Raw genomic sequence first — 19,184 nt, forward strand, 5'->3', positions numbered from 1 at the left:
GTTGTATAACACTACCAGCAAAGTGCCACAAGAGAAATGTGTTTGGAGCTGACATGAGAAAAGAGGATACTAAGGTTCAATCCCTAATCCTCAATTCAGCCAACATATCCAAATATATTTTGCAAATTACTTAGCAATGCACAAATGCATTTTATATTCTCTTCCCAATGACCTTTCTACCCCTCCTGTATTTTAATTCCTCCCCTTGGAAAAGATTTGAATACAGTATTCTGTCACTGTAATGATGGCATATTCCTATACATTCCACAGAAAGATGGGTTGTATTATTATTTTGTCATAATGTTTATCCAGAAATAAATTCTGCTAGATTCTGTGCACTTTATTTACAGATAGGTGAAGGGAGACTAAATTTAGAAAAGCTTTCCTTAAGAATATAAATCAAACAATACTTCATGGTTTCCAATAGAAAAAAAAAACATTAACATATTGTCTATTGGAAGGTTTAGATCTTTGAATGTTGCCTTTCCTTCACACCTTACGTACATCATTTTAAATATAATATTTAAAACAATAAATATTTACAATAAAACAAGCAATCCTGATTCATCTGGAAATGTTTAAAAGCAAAATGAAGAAGTGCATTTCTTGATTTTTAAAAAAAATGTATTATAATTCAAAAGAAATATGCTGAGGAATTTCATAGTGGCCCTTCCACAAACACATACACATATTAACACAATGATTTAATGGATCCTTATTTAGTGGACTTTATGGTAGAATAGCCCAAATTTCCATCTGTACATCATCTCCAAATGACTCCCCCAAAAGCCCATTGCATGTGGAAGAGTCCATATGAGGTACTTAAATTTATGTTAAACTGGGTTACACTTACATCAAATTAGGTTATTTGTGTAATGATGTATGTAAGGTGTGAATGATATGCTTTCTGATTATCAGACTTTTCAGAAACATGAACTCCCATTCCCTGAAACAATCCATTTAATCAAGACTGTCTTCTGCATGTCCACATGCATTTGTACATGATACACACAATTGCATAATATATACACACTTTCAATACCTTACTGTATGCTTATTATGTAGTTACAAGGAAAATACAATTTAGAGCAGACTTACCTCCACAGACCTGCCCTCTAAGTCTGTCACAAGAGAAATCATCGCATTCACAGTATGGCCCATATATATGTCCATATGCTGAAAGGTGGCAAATACATTGTCCACAATAGCAGTCACCTCTTCCATTGCACAAGATCTGTTCTGGGAAACTTTTACAGGACTCTGTATTCAGTGTCTCTTTTTCGCTACATTTACAGTCTGGACCCACGTAGCCGGGGTTACACACACATACCCCACACTCGAAAGAACCATTCCCGTAGTTGCACTTGGAGTTATTCACCTCCACTTCCTTCTGACAATGACAGCTGCATTCGGGCTGGATCTCAATCTCTAATGCTTCATTTAGACCAGTGGGCTTCATTAGGACTTTCTTTCTCCCTTCACTGCAAGCTGAAGGGCTCAAACCTAAAGTCACATTGAAAGTGACCTAAAGAACGGAGAGGAAAAACCACACGTGTGAAAGACACCCATCATCATTTTAGCATACAAAGCACAAAGTAAATATTTAAATATAAACTAACTTGGAAATATTAACTGCCTCCATTCATGAAATATAGGGTAGATATGTTTGATATATTGTTTTATAGCACAAAATCTCAAAGCTGAGAAGTTGAAAGCTGGAAGAAGGCAACTCTTCCCGTATTGCTGCCAACAAAATAACATAGATGTGTCTCCAGGAGGTGAGATCAACTCAGGGACCTATTTACCTTCATTGGAATTTTTCTGGATAAAATATGAAGTGTAAGTGCTTTGAATATATGGAGATAAACCATAGGTTTCCCTGAAATCATCTGACACTGGAAACTTGAATGAGGATGATGAGGTGTAGCTCCTGAAAAATTATGCCTTTTAATAAAATTTGTTGGTTACAAACAAATATAAATAAAGGCATAGAATCAGAATCACACAAAGTATTAGTAATACTTTATAAATCCTTAGTACAGGTCGTCCTCAATTTACAACAGTTTGTTTAGCGACCGTTCAAAGTTACAGCAGCACTGAAAAATGTGATTCATGACCATTTTTCACAGTTACAATCTTTGAAGCATCCCTATGGTCACGTGATCAAAATTCAGCTGCTTGGCAACTGGTTCATATTTATGACCATTGCTGTGTCCCAAGGTCATGTGATCCCCTTTTGGGGCCTTCTGACAAGCAAAGTCAATGGGGAAATCAAATTCATTTAACAACCAGGTTACTAACTTTTGAAAAAATGCAAAGAAGAGCAACTAAGATGATTAAAGGCCTGGAGACAAAAACATACGAAGAATGGTTGCAGGATTTGGGAATGGCCAGTCTAGAGAAAAGAAGGACTAGGGGTGACATGCTAGCAGCATTCCAGTATTTGAGGGGCTGCCACAAAAGATAGGGGGCCAACTTATTTTCCAAAGCACCAGAGGGCAAGACAAAAAACAATGGATGGAAACTGATCAAGGAGAGAAGCAATCTAGTACTAAGGAGAAATTTCCTAACAGTGAGAACAATTAACCAGTGGAACAGCTTGCCTTCAGAAGTTGTAGGTGCTTCATCACTGAAGGTTTTTAAGAAAAGACTGGACAGCCACCTGTCTGAAATGGTATAGGGTTTTCTGCTTGAGCAGGGGATTGGACTAGAAGATCTCCAAGGTCCCTTCCACCTCTATTTTGATTAATTGAAATAGTGCTACCAGAGTCCTGAATTTAAGTGACCGTACTGGATGTAGGCAAACTGAATTCCTGTTTTGCCTCCATGAAACTTCAAGTGAAGCAATCCTTAAAGTAAAACTACAAGCAAAGTAACTCCCCACCCCATTTCTAAGCAGTGGAGAATTTCCACTAACATTGATTAAGCAATGTTATCTATCAGGACCCATGAACCATACCTTCTCTGTTGTGATATCTGCCCTCTGAAATGAGATCCAGCAAAGATTCATGAGGATCCCATTCTGATGATGTTTCAAAAGGCCTTGAAAACTTGGTTGTTCTCTCAGGCAAGGTGTGCCCTCCCTGTTTAAATATGTTTCAGTGTATATAGGCTATTGTTCAGACAGATGCTATTCTGTTTGTTTATACTGTACTGTATATTTTCTATATTATTTGATTTAAATTGTGAGCTGCTCAGAGTCATCTGGAGTCATGTGATGCCTAAATCTAATCAAATAAACAAAAATAAACCTTCCATCCAAGGAAAATGGCTGTTCACCACCATGATATTCCAGCTGATTTGAAAGGAGCAGCTGACTAGCAGGTAATCTACAGCCCTGCTCCCTTTTCTTTACAGACCATATGATCAAAATAAGGGGGAAATCCATGTGGTATAATGGTTAAGGTGTTAGAGTAGGACTGGGGAGACCTGGGCTCTAGCCTGTTCTCAACCATGGAAGCCCAATGGTTAGGCACTATCTCCTAGCCCAACCTCCCTTGGAGAACTGTTATTCATAGGGAAAACGAAGCATCACACATGTTGACTTGAGCTCTAGGAGGAAATATGCAAGACATAGAAGAAGCCCTGAGCCTGCCAACCGATGGCTTGCTTCAATGAAAATGCATTTCAGTATCTCAATATTTGCCATGCCTCTTGGCCCCTAATTTATACCAATTGGGAGTCCATATTAAGACAGGGATGGAAGGCAATTTGTAGTTTTTCAGAAGTTGTTGAACTTTGGTGCCTAGCAATCCTGTTCAAGATAGCCAATAGAGGGGAATCCTGGGAGTTGTAGTTTACCAATACAGTACTCAGCAGGTCACAGGTTTATGCCAAATCCCATTTAGGGATCTCAACTGCAATTGGCTTTGCAATGGGAAATTACACTGATGAAATCATAATTTACTTACCTGTTCTCCCACTTTAATATGAGAGCATTTCTTCTGGTGTGGAAAGGCAGAGCCATGGCTGCAGATGGCAGTGAAAGCAAGTTTTAATCCAGCTGTGTCCCCTAGCACCTCCAGCTCTATCTCAGACCTGAGTGACTTAGACACAATAGTTGACACCATGTCATTGGAAAAGTAATGCCTGATAATTGTAGAACTGATAACATCCCTTCCTGGATCTGAAGATTGGCTCTGCCAGATCTTCTCTAAGAAAGTAAGTTCAAAGTTGCTAGCAGTCAGGTAGCATATAAATGTAATTATTATTATTATTATTATTGTTGTTGTTGTTGTTGTTGTTGTTAAAAATGGAGCAGAGATGCTTATGGGAGATGCCTTTTCAGAAGTTTCACCCTGGGAGCTCAACTGCACATAGTTTGGAGTTGAACAACAATCAATTTAAAAGCATCTCCAGGTATTTTACCAGCGTTCAACTGTTTTGGATTCAGTGACTTGTGTTTTTAAGCCATATTTTCTTTTTATTTTCTGTTTTTTTTTCTTTCAAATGGTTTTATTTATAGTGATGAGTTGCCATTGTTATAGTCTGATCTATACCATCTGATAAAATATATACATATACAGCTACAGTGAAAATGAAATTCTCCAATATTCATCCTAAAATGTTGTATAAACCTCAGAAAAACTGTCAATACTTATAACAGTCTTCTTGGTATCCTCCAGATGTGTTAGACTACAATTTCTATTACCCACAATCTTCATTACCATTTGGAGGGCAAGAGGCTGAGAAAGGCTCCTAACACATGCAAATGTGTGAGAAAGTGGACGGTTTCACAAACTGTACTAAGCCTAAATATGACTTATTTGGCAAGGACCGTGTGAGAACATATTGTTTTTTGTAAACCATAGTTTATGGGTATTTTGGGTGAATCTCACCAATTCTGGTTTATTCAACAAAGCAGGAGTAGAATGCATTGGCATTCTTTTGAACATTAACTGCTTAGTAAAAGAAAATGGAATAGCAGTCTTGCTCTTTTTAATAATTTGATTTTCTGCCAGTCTGGATTTTATATAGGGTAAACTTTGAACACTTTGAAGACTTCAAACATTTGATTAGTGTTCTTTACAGTTTTTGATTTCTCAAGGCGTGTACTTATATGCTTGCTAAAATCTATGACTCAGATTGGAAGGGAATATGAGAAGACTGTGCAACAAATATTTTGACAATTCAGTCTTCCTTCTTGTGCTTATTTTCTGTGGAATATTTACATGTTAACACATCTGTGAATAATAACCTCTTGAATTTCTTCCACAATTTTAAAATGCTTCCATCACTGGAACAATTTTAAAATGGAAACCCCTACCACTTAAGGAACTTTAAGTGAATCTCTTTTTTGAATGCAAAGGACAATTGGGATCATATTTTTAGTTCAACAAACTGCCAGACCACCCTCTGATCAGTATATTCTAAAGAAAAGCAGAAAATTCAGCCATTCTCTAAAATTTGACATTTTTACACACCCGTATTTAAGAGCTCATACCATCAGGAAATTCTTCCTAATATTCAGCCTAGATCTGTTTTCTTCTGCTTTCAACCAACTGGTCTAAAACATATTTTTAAAAAGACTAGGCTGAAGCAGTCATGAGATAAATGTGTAGTGTACAAATAGGATTAGAAACTTATTGCTGTGTAAATAAACTACATTAGTGGAGCATCTGGCTAAAATCACATATTATGAAGAGGAAAGACTCTCTTTTTTTCTAACCATGATCCCTGAAACAAGCCATAGTGATCGATGCTTGTAATCTATACTTTACATTTTTATGACTTTGTCTGAGTTTTTATTTGCTAATGAAACATTGGAGATAACCAATATTTCAGAGAGGGAATAATGCTATATCCAAATTAATTTCCTTACATCAAATTACAAAAATATGAAACTTTACTTGTGTTGTTATCTTATTTATTGAATTTATATGCCATCCATTTTCCCGACAAGGCAACTCTTATTAATTTTACATACCTTATATGCATCTATAATCAACTGGAGGATATTTCCAGAATCATGCTGTAGTCTTCCAACAGTAGCTCCAGGAATAAGATCTGCATATTGCTGCAAAATAAAATTATAACCATCCCTCAGGAAAAAAAGATCAAATATATAAGGTCACCTGACAGATGGTAAAAAATAAATATGTATCTTGGCCTCTGGTAAAAATATCAATGTTAGTCCCTTCATTTTAGGGACTTGTATTTTTTTCCCAATAATTTTTTATTTTATTTCCAAAATTAAAGTACAAAATCAAAAAAAGGAAAAAGAAAAGAATAGATAATAACAACAAAGACAAAAAAGTATATAAAACAGAATGTCAAACATGCACATAAAATATCTCCCTGGTTGAATACTAATAAATATGTTTCATCGATAATAATAATTATTCCCCTCCTTGCAAAACAAGTTCACAATTTATCACTCCTTTTACCTCTATATTTGCAAAATTACTACATAACATTAAAAAATACCAGAAGATTAGAAATCTATTCTCAATCAACTGTTTTGATCTATCATCTATCTACTATATAAAAAAGCAATCAACAGGTAATTCCAAGAACAAAGGTAAACTTCAAAGCCCTCTGTTAACAATCTATTATTGTATTTAATTCACAGAAAATCCACAAGCAGCTTCTAATCTCCCATAAACCCACTATAACCATTGTCTCTGATCCATCCAGGATCAAATAAAATTGGTTTATTCTTAATGGTTAAAAAAAAAATCCAGTTTATCATCCTTTTTTTTTTAATTATAAGTGGGACCTTTGTGAACAACTGCTTCTCATTTCTCACAAACAGAGGTCTCCACTGAAAATATCTCCATAACAATCGTTGTTTAGTAAATTTTCCTACAAATTGAAACAGAATATCTCTTCTGGTTGCATATAGTAGCTTTATTCCACAAACTCCATCAGCTTCCTTCTCTTTCAAATCTGATAACAGCGAATTAATTTCCAGTCCATCCAATTACATAGCTAATTTAACTACAGTTGCTTCTATCTGGATATCTTCTTTATAATGATTTGAAACTGTGGTGAATTCATGACAGCTTTTATCAAATTTTTCATTTAAAGCTTGTAATCAGGAACACCTTTTTTCAAAAGTTTCCAAAAAAGGCTTTAATGTAAAATTAATCTGATTTCCATCTTCTTGTTATGCCTCTTTTTGGAAATATTGTAGAATCTATATAACATGTAATATTCAAAACCCTTAATTTATTGTTACTTTAGTTAAGCTTTCACAGGAGGTGTAAACACTTCCTTTCCCAGAACAAAGAAAGTAAATATTCCATAACAAAGTAACCACAGAAAAAGCTGAGACAAGAATTCCCATAGCAGAGAATAAAGAAAAAAGGGGGGGAAAAGAAAGAAAAAGGGGAAATTCCCATTTTTTTAAAATTAAAAGTAAAAAAACCCCAAGGATTTATGCAAAAATAAAATGAAGCAATGGAGTTCTTTTAAAAAACTAGTAAAGTACAAAATCCTTAGAGTAAGAATCTAGTATAAATCAAATCAAGTCCTTTTCATTGCAAAGAAGAAAGGCCTTATACTGCCAACTTCCTTGTGGTGAAAGAGAAAGTATTTTAAAACTCCAAAGTTTACCAAAGAAAGTTCACATTTGTAAACCAGCAGGAGAATATAAAGCACATCAGCGTTCGACCAGGCTAATAATAATTACATTTCAAAGCTTCAAAAAGTGATACTAAAGACAGTGACAGGAAAAGAAGGAGACCCAGCCCTCCAGCAAACCTAGGCAAGTACACTGTTGTCTGAAGGTCACTGTGGGTTGTTCCTAGTTGCTCCCGTTCAAATCTGAGGACTGTGTTGCCAAAGAACCGGCTTTGACAGCAAAGTCAGCTGTTTGTTGACAGGGAGAAAAAAGTGCCCTGCTGCTCAGTGCACCATTTTCTGGGGATCTCCAGGCACATATTTTAAATTGTTCAAGCACTCCATAAGGCAATGCTGACCTTTGTTACACTATTGTAAGCTGCCCAGAATCACTCTGGATAGTGAAATGAATGACATATACATTTTATAAATAATAAGGGAGAAATAATGAAGGTTGTTTTCCAATTGTTGATTGCCGATTTCCCAAGGAAATTCAATGGGGAAGCCGACAAGAAGCTGGAAGTCACTCCCATTCCCACTAACTTTTTGCCTACCTACAGCTATTCTGTTTCTCGGTTTAGGTAAGAAAATATCTTTGAAAAGATGATCCAATGGATCAATGAGCTGTCTAGTATTCTTTTAAAAGTACAAAATCCAGGAGCCCCAAGATTAATTGTATGATACATCCCCTGTTAGCTATATTAAATCTACATTGGGAGCCACATTTGAGTGAATTTTATTCAGTGCCTTGAGATTGAGGAGATTTAAATAAGGCTGCAAGATTATATCTACTTTTCTTGAAGTTTCACTGAACTCAACAGAAACTCCTTTCATACAGATGTGGATAGGAATGTACTGTAAGCCGCACATGGCATTATTAATGGGGCAAATGTGGTTTGACAGTTTTCTCTGAAAGGCGTTTGGGGCATGATTGAACACTAAGGGAAATTCAGTCCATTCAAGAGATGAAAGGCTGGGGGTGGGTGGAGGACGGATGGACAGATTCTTAGATAAGGACTTTCTGGCTTTCTCTATCTATTATTTAATCTTGAGATAGTCACCACTCACTGATCACAACATCACATTTTCTTTGGAATTCTACACCCTTTGCTATCTCTCTGTACTTCCACTATTATATGAACAGTTTCACATTACATTATTTCTATTGTCAGAATTCCCAGGTGTTTTTCTTTGTTCCCCAGGAACATTAAATCAGTTTTTTTCATATTCAAAACTCCCATTTTGTTGCTTTCTTTGGATAGCTTGTTTGTTTCCCTTTTTAAAATAAAATCCCTGCTGTTTTTGTGTTTCTGCTCTATCACTTTGTTTGCTACCATTGAGTGTGGGATTAGATTAAGTACCTGCACGCGTGCTAAATTTATCCTACTTCAATGAGATTAGGATTCTGAATCTAATAACATTTCTGATTAGAACACTGAATACATTTTTGGGTTACCATCCATCCCTTTCATCTTAATATTTATTTATTCGACTTAGAAGGCCATTCAACTCTTTAAGCCTCTCTGTGTTGTATAACATTAAAAAAAGTAGGAAGCTGAAATACACAGTTCTTGTGGTAATGCTGCCTCTCCTTCCCCAGCTCCCCCCTGCCTGTTGCTTTGACCTACTCCTATTTTCAAGCCAACTGAGAACAAAGCTGTGCTAGAGTGCCTTGTGAGCCAATCAACTGTTCTGCAGCTAGCAGCACAGCCCAGTGGCAGCAATGGAACTGGCAGACCTGCTTTTAAAACATTTACCAGCATACTACTGAGTTCAGGAGTTCAGGAGTGGGCAGGGACCATATCAGTCCAACGTTCTCTCCTCAATGTAAAAAAAAAAAAGAGCCAACCAAATTTCTTGATGGACAACAGAAGATAGGCACTAAACGATGTATTACTGGATCCGGATATGGTGTCATAACCAAGCACCCACACCAAGGGCCATTGCAGAAACCTCCACAGTGTCCAGGCTGGCTGGGTCACTAGCTGAAATGGAGATCATGTTGTGCCAGCCTTGGCATTGGCTCCTCAATCCACCAGGATGGTGGCCTTCCCCGCAACTCAACTGGGACAAGACTGTGGCCAGTGCTGCCAAGCCTTCTGGAGTTTCCAAGAGTTCAGTTCAGCCCCAGCAATTCTAGAATTTCAGGTAACAAACGGTATGGCCCAACTTCAAATAACCTCAGTCTCTTCACCCCAGAGCATTTTTCAGACACCATGTTGAATGGGCAATCTAAGAAGAATGTGAAAACCAGGAAGATTTAGATATCTTACCTGATACAAATGAACTTGTTCCTTGGTGACTGCAAAAATTAGCAGAATGTTGTTTTGCACAATTTTCTCTTTCAATTGTCCTAAAGTTGGATATTCCTGAGAAAAACAAAAAGGAAAATCAGTCTTAACACAGATACATCAACTTTAAGTTTAAAAATAACTTACAAGCGCACGGTAAGCACGTGAACAGTGCCAGATGAAAGACTCACATATTGAGGGCAGACAAAACACAGTAGGTTAATCAAAGCATAGATCCTCCATAATGCCTTTTTTTTCACCTTGATAGGAGAAAAATATTAGCCCTGGAATTAAACAAAGGCTACTCTTCCTTTATGGAAAACATAAATTCATGTTTAAGAAAATGGGAATGGAATAGAATCTTCATTATTGCTTTTGAGGAAATGGCACCTTGTGGTGGGATAAGGCTCAACGAGTTGCTGATTATTTGGTGATGTTTTTGTTTTGTTACATATTGTGTATTTTACCTTCATTATGAAATTAAAAAGCTTTGATGGGAGTGAGGTGCTCATTCAAACAGACTGTGTGAAGAAAAGTTTCTCCATCACACTTGGATAAGCATCCACACTGGAGCAAGGAATGGCTTGTGTTGAGGGGTCTTCATCAAACAATAAACTGTGTTTTTAAAACATTCTTTAAAACCCCGAGAAAACCATTGAGCGGTGGAGCTTGTATGTAAATGAGTATGTATTGAAGGATCAGAAAAATAGAGCAAGAAATACAGTATAGGACATCCCCAACTTTAAGAATTCATAATATAGGAATGGAGTTAAACGCCATCTCAATTTGATATAACAAGATGATGCTTTTTAAAATAGATTTGGAATGCCTCTTATTTAGAAAATTAATGTCCCTGTGGTAGTAAATTTTTTTATTGCTTTCCATTCTCCTAAAGTAGGGTAGGATAGTTTTCAAATAGGAGTTGTCCCTAACCCTATATGAAATAGAGTTCTGTGATAAAAAGGTAATTTTATTCTAATTCATCTGAAAATGGCCTTGTACAAATTATATTTTCTATGTTCATTTTAGAATATTTTAAAAGGCATAATGGATGGAGTTATATAAATGTAATTTCTAACACGATGAAATGTACAAGACTGGAGAATGGGAAAGGATGGAATAAAATAAGACACAATTACCAAAACAGTTGACATGGAGTATTCATTCTGTTGATCCAAATGGCATTTTCCATCATTTGGAATAACTATTCCTGCTAATTTACTATCCATCCCAAAATGAGAATCAGCATCACTCACAAACACTAACAGATGTAATGAATCATTTCTCCAGCCAATTTTTTCCTGCAAATAAAACATTAATAAGTGATGACAGGGAATATGAGATAAAGCAATATATACAATATTTTGGTATCATGTAGAAGTATGAAATATGATTTATCTTATGATTAAAAACATGCCAAGTTCTACTCTATAAAAGGTTGAAAATTAGTATTCAAAAGAACTATTGGAGACAAGCCACAAGATTTTGCTGCCTGAGGTGAAGTAGTAAATACCACTCCTCAGTAAAACTGCAGAGCAATTAAACTCAACTATATTGTCTGAGTACTTGAGGTAGAGTATAATAAATTATATACAGAATCAGCAATTCAGAATATTATTTATTGGCTTTACAAGGCTGCTCAACTCCATAAGACTCTGGGCAGCATATAGCTTTTAGAGAAAACAGTAAAAACACAATTCACATAATCTGCAAAAAGTAATTCTTTAAACAGATGAAATCCTACAAGGAGCTTAGCACCCACCCTAACCCAAGAGTTGGAGGAAAAGCCAGGTTTTTAAACCCTTCTTGAACATTGTGAGGTACTTTCATATGGGATGTTCTGATCTAAGGTGAAGCTAGCAATTTAGCTAGTTTGTTTATCCCAAATCAACATGAAACACAAATATAGTTTCTTTACCTTACAAACAGTTGCCTGCATAATTGCATCAAATCCTCCTTCTGGAGTATCTAAATTTGCAGTGATTTTCTGCTTTTTCACAATTTCATTGAATCTTTCTGAGTCATTTGTCAATGAGAGAACATGCTTGTATCCAAATGTTGGCAAACATTCAAATGCGTAATTTCTGTAAAGAAAAATGCTCATGTGTTTATAAACAACAACGAAGGTCACATTAAAAAGCTTTAGGGTTGAGGTGCATTTGGTATGGCCCTTTATTCTTTTCAGTATTCAGCAATATGATCTTCAGATGAATTATCGTTTATATGATTGGTATCTCCCTGAAGATGTGTTCAGTACATTATAGCTGAGTGATGGGATTTTGAACCCACTGTTTCCAGGACAACTGATTATATATTGATGCTCCAAAATAAAGCACAATTTACAGGACATTTGGTGAGGAGCATTACTTACAGAGAAGCCACTATTTCCTAAAATAGCAATAGTATTTAGACTTATATACCGCTTCATAGTGCTTTACAGTCCTCTCTAAACAGTTTACAAATATGTCGTGCATCCTTGCCAGATCAGAAAGTGGAAGGTAGTTTCCTGTTTATTGAGATCAGTGAGAATATAATTAATCAGGATAATTCTACAGTTGTAACTTTGTATTCCTATTGTAGCTTTGAGTATGTTGAGGAATTCAAGAATTCTTGTTAGTTCATAGATTCTGGAATGCCCCGTCACATGTTCCACCAGTAAAGTTTCACAGTGCCTCATGGAGTAGCCTGGTGCTGTGTATGATAAGCTTTCAGTTGCCCTTTCAAGGAGCATAGCATCCTTAGCTTATTTGCCAGAAGTCTAGATAATCATCATCCCCACCCCCACAAAAATGAATAGCATGGACAAACTGAAATAAATGATATCCAAACTGGATTCTCTGGAATCTAGGCTAGAAACCATTCCCCACCATCCAGTCAGAATTGTAGAAGCTTCTTGGATGAGAAGCGAAACGTCTTCAAGAAAAACAAGAAAGTCCAATTGCCTCGTGAAAAAAGCACCATTGGAAGGACCAGACTGATTAAAGTAGGACTAGAGAGCCCATAAGGCCACTATATCTGATGCATCAAAGCTTTCTTCAATCCTGAAGTTTTGGAAAAGATGATAAAAGGTGGGTCTAGAGCAGTGCTGGTGAATCTATGGCATGTGTGCCAGAGGCGGCACTCAGAGCCCTCTCTGTGGGCACACACACCATTGCTCCAGCCCCGCCTTCCCCCACGGCCCCCTCCTCACCAACAGCCCCCCTGGAGGAGAGTCGCCTCCAGGTGCAGCCCACACAGAGCAGCGCAGCCAAGGACATGGCAGCCGGGCAGTAGGGACAAGACTCTGTCCTCGCGCCCTGTCGCGCACAGATGATGCTGTGGCGTGTGGACGGAGGGCGTGGCTGCCACGGCGGAGGGCCGCCTGAGCGATCTGCGGCGGGCCGTGGAGGTGGTGGGTGGCCCTGTGGGCGGGGGGGGTGGGGTGGTTTATTGGCACTCGGTGTCTAAAAGGTTCACCATCACTGGTCTAGAGTGTTGCCTTGAAGAGAATTGATTTAGTATGCATTGTCTATGTGCATAAGATGGGGGGGGGGGCAGGGTTCTGATTGCATGTGAAAGGGCTACTGGAGGTGACTTCTCACTTTCAGCAGTCCCTGACCTGTTCCTGGGTGGGGAAAAATCCCCTATTTCTGTATTAAAACAATGAATTCATCAAACTGCATTTAAGGAGAAATATCTCACTTAAATTCAAACCATATTTCTAAAGAGTCAGAAGAAATGTTTGAACTTTTCTACCAACCGGCAAGGATTTTGTAGCTCTTCCGTCAGAGTATTAATGAATGGTAAAACTGGTTTTTCAACAAAAGACCCAAAGCCCATCTGAAAGCTACTTGCGAGCTTAGACATTTCTTTGGATAAGATAGACCCCAGTTCCTTAATGGTTTGCAGATCATCATTCATAGAAGCTGAAAGGTCCATGAGGTAGTAGAGATCAACTGGACAATCTTCAGTCTGACGAACATTGATCTGTATTGTTTCTTCATTTCCTTGTGGAGCCAAAGGGAAAACAGAAAACAAATCAAACAACTGTGGTTAAAAAGGGGAAGAGCATGTACACGTATTGACTGGGCCTCTTTATTCTCCATGCTATACAATGTTATTCTGTGACAAAGAATATCTCAGCAGTAGCATTAACTCTTTTAATAATTAATTGTCTGATATGGATAGCGAAAAACAACTGCAAAATATAATTGAAAAATATGCTTTATGGACAGACTACTACAAGAAACAACAAAGTAAAAGTTGGAATCATTAGCTCAAGGTTAAAAAAAAACAACCCTGTTTTTCCCATCCCATTGGCCAGGAAAGCTTCATTCCTCTAGAACAGGGGTAGTCAACCTTGGCTCTTTTATGACTCGTGGACTTCAACTCCCAGAATTCCTGGCTCAGGAATTCTGGGAGTTGAAGTCCACGAGTCATAAAAGAGCCAAGGTTGACTACTCCTGGTCTAGAAGCATCAGAAGTTTTGTTTTGTAACTGATATTTTTCTTCTAGTTTTGAGAAGGGGTGGAGCCACTTTTCAGCAAACCTAAACTAAGCACTGTACAATGCTTTGAAGCTTTGCATCCTCATGTGCCATTCACTCTGTGTACAGTATTCATTCATTCATTCATTCATTCATTCATTCATTCATTCACTCTGGAGGTTCCCAGAAAATTTCACTCAGCCTAATGCCATTGTGCCAAAACAGTTCTGTGAAGCATGGCATAAAGCCTGTGGCAGTCAATGCACATAAAAAGAACAAAGAAAAGAAACTGGGAACACACCTTTCAATAAGGGTTGGGCCACCTGATATCACATATCTACTCCCTTGAAAATATTTACACTTCTGATTGTCACAGAACTGTATTTGATCTAATACTGTATGTTATTGGCAAAGTCCAATGCTACTAACCATTGTTACACAATAATCTTTGTGGCATTTCTTATCTGTCGTGCGCCTCACCAGGACAACACCTGAGTAAAAGCAGTGTATACATACTTCTAGGCCCGAGGGCCCCATATGAATTTTGAGCAACCTTCACTCATCTGCGATGGGCTGTGATGACCCAACTTGCTGATAGGCCACATGCGAAAAAGTAACGGATGAGGCCAGAACAAAAATTTAATGTTACATTTAATTTCAAACTATTTAGTGTATTTCATTTAAATATTAATGTACGTGTGATTCATTAATATTACATTAGAATACAATATATATGTATATGTTTAATGTTAAACTAGTTAAATATTACCTTTGTACTCCCTAAATTCATATACTAATATAAATCATATTGAAAGCTATTTTCTGGTCATGTAGTTAATGATTTCCTCCCTGTAGCACAGTGGTTCTCAACCTTTTTAATGCCGCGACCCCAACTGGTCGTAAGTCGAGGACTAAACCGGTCGTAAGTCGAGGACTAAACCAGTCGTAAGTCGAGGACTAAACCGGTCGTAAGTCGAGGACTACCCAACCGGTCGTAAGTCGAGGACTTTCCCTGCCCGGGAGCGCCGCACATGCGTGGTTCCGCCCCCTGCGCCGGCCAAGGCGTAGCTGGCAAGCGGCAGAGACGGAGCAGGCCGACCACCAGCTGGCCCAGCCAAAGGGAGGTAAGGCACCCGCCGGAAAAGGGGGAAAAAATGGCGGACAAAAAAAATGGACAAAAAAAATGGCGGACAGCCTTGCTTGGCGACCCCCGTGAAATGGTCGATCGACCCCAAATGGGGTCCCGACCCACAGGTTGAGAACCACTGCTGTAGCACATACAAAAATTACACTGTGGTAATGGCTGGAATGGAGTTGGTAGGGAACTCAGCAGCCATCTTTGTTTTATCAAATTCACATCTTGTTCTAAATGTTCCTTTTTATCCCCACTGCCTCTCAGTGCTCTGAGGCTCCCATACTCAGTTTGCCTTATGGTCAAACTTCTCAAACTACCATCAGGATTAGAAATCATCAATCCAAGGAATAAGGACCCATGACCTCAGATTAGCAAGATTTCTTAGGAGTTGGAGTAACAGCACAAGGATTCCAGTGAATAACTTTACTTTCAAATAATTAATCCATATATCCTGTTCAATAGAGCCAGTTTGCTGTAGTGGTTGAATGCACTGGCTAGAAACTGGGAGGCCATGAGTTCTAGCCCTACCTTGGGACATAAAGCCAGCTGGGTGACCTTGGGCCAGACATTCTTTCGCAGTCTTAGAAAGAAGGCTATTTATTTATTTGTCTGTCTGTCTGTCTGTCTGTCTGTCTGCCTGCCTGCCTGCCTGCCTGCCTGCCTGCCTGCCTGCCTGCCTGCCTGCCTGCCTGCCTGCCTGCCTGCCTGCCTGCCTGCCTATCTATCTATCTATCTATCTATCTATCTATCTATCTATCTATCTATCTATCTATCTATCTATCTATCTATCTATCTATCTATCTATCTATCTATCTATCTATCTATCTAGTCCTTAACAGCCCATTTCCCTCATATCTGGATATTATGGCACTTAAGGACCATTCTCATTTATGATGGTCACAGAACGGATGCTTTACAGCCCATAAAATACCCCCTCCTGGCTGTCATAAATGGTTGTATCACTCCCCCCCCCCATTCCCCATGGTTCACACGACCACATGTTGGGTATTAAGCAGCATGGGCAGTTATGTGTGTTCCAAGAACTGCGTATGCTATACCTCTGATCCATGAGCTGTATTGGTTGACAGTTTTCTTCTGGGTCAAATTCAAGGTGCACTTTTATTTATTTTTTGAAAATGATTTAATGAGATTGAATAATGTTGGCAAAGTACAAGAACATCACTTATTGAGGAATTATTTGAAAAGACAGAGAGTCTCTTTTGGAGAAGAACATTAGTAAATTGTTTCTGCTTTCACCAATTACTATTTCCCCTGCTACAAACCTGTATATTTTTCAAATCTATTCTTCAAATGTGCTGCAATCATAGCTAAACAAATACACCTATCTGGACTGAAGTAGCATTATAATATGTTCAAATGATAGATCTTTGCTTGTAAGTTATGATGGATTCTATTGTTCTGTGCCATATTAATATTGCAGCAGGAAAAAAAGGAAATTGCTGAAGCTATTGTGAACAAAATATTAACTTTACAGAAATGGTTCTGTGTCTCATACAGCCTCAGGTGTCCTTTTATTACTTGATTAAAAAAATCCCAAGGTGTTTATTCAGAAATAGATTTCTTAAGTTGAACAAAGCTTACTCTCTAGTAAATGAATTCAGATATCTCCTTTCAAATCATTACCGTATTTTTTATAACCCAAATTGTGCATTGACTTTATTGCCATAGCTTTTTGTAAACTCTTACAATTCTTCAAGATGGAGAATAATAAATAAATAACCAGACTATTTAAAAAAAAGTTTTATAGTTATGATGATGTAACTTACCTGGCCGTAGGAAAACAGTTATCTTTTGAGGAGAAATCTGAGTAACTTCTGAACCACTTATTTGTGGTCCATCACTCAACTGCTTGTTTTCATGGATCTCTACTTTGGAAATGGGAAATTCAATTAAATTCAGCTGGCATCCTTCTGAAATAAGCTTTTCAAGAGTGTCACACCTTTTATGAATTCCAGATGGATCAGTAAAATTCTACAAAGGAGTGGAAGAACAAAAAAACCCCAAGTAAAATACAAAATAGGTTAATTAATTCGATGGCTCTAATTATAAAGAGAATAAAATAATGCTTTTTCCATGAGATGTGTCACGTTAGATGTGTATGTACTTGAGAGCATGGGGCAAACAGTGTTGAGATGGATCATGTTGAAATTATCTTAACCTATAAATTTGTATATGGGTAGTCCTTGACGTACGACCGCAATTGAGCCCAAAATTTCTGTTGCTAAGTGAGACATTTGTTAAGTGAGTTTTGCCACGTTTTATGACCTTTCTTGCCACAGTTGTTAAGTGAATCACTACAGTTGTTAGGTTAGTAACACAGTTGTTAAGTAAATCTGGATTTCCCATTGACTTAACTTGCAAAAAGTGATGACAAGTCCCCGGGACCCTGTAACTATCATAAATATGAATCAGTTGCCAAGCATCTGAATTCTGATCACGTGCGGTCGTAAGTGTAAAAAACAGTTACAAGTCACTTTCTTCTGCGCTGTTGTAACTTTGAACAGTCACTAAATGAACCATTGTAAGTCAAGAACCACATGTAGTTTTAAATTGCCTTTCTCTATTAATAATGAGATGTGTGCTTGCAGAACAAATAAATAATTCTTGTGATGTGCATATATTGCATGATATTTCATCACTACGTTTTGGGACTTTCTTTGGGTTTCCTCTCCTCTGTAGATGTAATGGGATGTGGGAATGACCTTGGAGGATAGGGGGCGGAGGGGGGCAGGGCAATAGTAGGATAAGAGTCTGCAAAAGAAGTCTGTGCATGGCAAACATCCTAGTAAAGATGAAGGGGGAGAAATGTAATTTCAGACTTGCCAAATTCTGTTAATGTATCCTTATAATAAAGTAGAATTAGTTTGAAAAAAAGAAAAAATGGGATTTATGGATTTGATGTTTAGAAAGGGTAGATTGTGGGAAAAAGAAAATTATGAAGTAACACACACACACACACAAACAGAGAGAAAGAATAAAATATAAATATACTTAAAACTGCTGTTAAGAAGATTGAAAGCCACTTCTTCATTACCTTTTCATTTTTTCCATATTTTTCTTTTCTACTTCTTTTACCTCTTTTTTATTTATTCATCAAACAAATTGATGTGGCCATCCAACTTACACCTAGGTGACTCTGCGTGGCTTACAACATTAAAATTTTTCACTTTCTTATCACTTTCCCCTATTCTTTCTCTATTCAGTTCAAAAGTATTGTTTTTATTTTGTTGATTTTTTTTAAAATAAAAATGATAACAAATGAACAAACTATAAAGTAGAATTAACCTATTTTGTCATGCTTTCTGCCTGTGTGCCTTGCTAGGCTGACCACAGATCAAATCAGATATCCTCTTGACTATTCAGGGGCTTCTAATGACATTAAGTTACATAATAGGGTGCATGGAAAGTTTCTGTGTTTCTTAAAAGTAATTTATTTCTTTTCCATATTCTACCAATAATATAATGGAATTATTTCAAACCATTTTGGAAAAGTATATGTTAGATCAAATATATTTATTTATTTATTTATTTATTAAATTTATATACCGCCCTATCTCCCTTACGGGACTCAGGGCGGTGAACAGGCGATACTAAAAACCACGATAATAAATAAATAGTTTCTGTTCTAAAATCGAATTAAATAACAGGCCTGTTCTAAAAACACACCCATACAAAAAACCCCACTGAAACATAATCAAACTACGCCAGG

The 19,184-nt window shown here is 37.4% G+C and overlaps 1 protein-coding gene across 1 annotated transcript in view; it reads right to left on the reverse strand.

The window, feature by feature from the left end:
* ITGB6 (integrin subunit beta 6) overlaps positions 1–19,184 on the reverse strand; it is a gene marked incomplete at its 3' end in the record, with an annotated part of 50,784 nt that overhangs the window by 21,514 nt on the left and 10,086 nt on the right. Inside the window, exons 3-10 of the mRNA XM_015823852.1 lie at positions 17,242–17,446; positions 13,594–13,840; positions 11,773–11,938; positions 10,994–11,155; positions 9,837–9,932; positions 5,927–6,016; positions 3,912–4,046; positions 1,099–1,525 (exon numbers count right to left, since the gene is read on the reverse strand). Of these exons, the coding sequence (XP_015679338.1) occupies positions 1,099–1,525; positions 3,912–4,046; positions 5,927–6,016; positions 9,837–9,932; positions 10,994–11,155; positions 11,773–11,938; positions 13,594–13,840; positions 17,242–17,446 (1,528 nt within the window). The remainder of the gene's footprint in view (positions 1–1,098; positions 1,526–3,911; positions 4,047–5,926; positions 6,017–9,836; positions 9,933–10,993; positions 11,156–11,772; positions 11,939–13,593; positions 13,841–17,241; positions 17,447–19,184) is intronic.

This window comes from Protobothrops mucrosquamatus, unplaced genomic scaffold, assembly GCF_001527695.2.
Source record: "Protobothrops mucrosquamatus isolate PMUCROS unplaced genomic scaffold, P.Mucros_1.0 scaffold2016, whole genome shotgun sequence".
Taxonomy (NCBI): Eukaryota; Metazoa; Chordata; class Lepidosauria; order Squamata; family Viperidae; genus Protobothrops; species Protobothrops mucrosquamatus.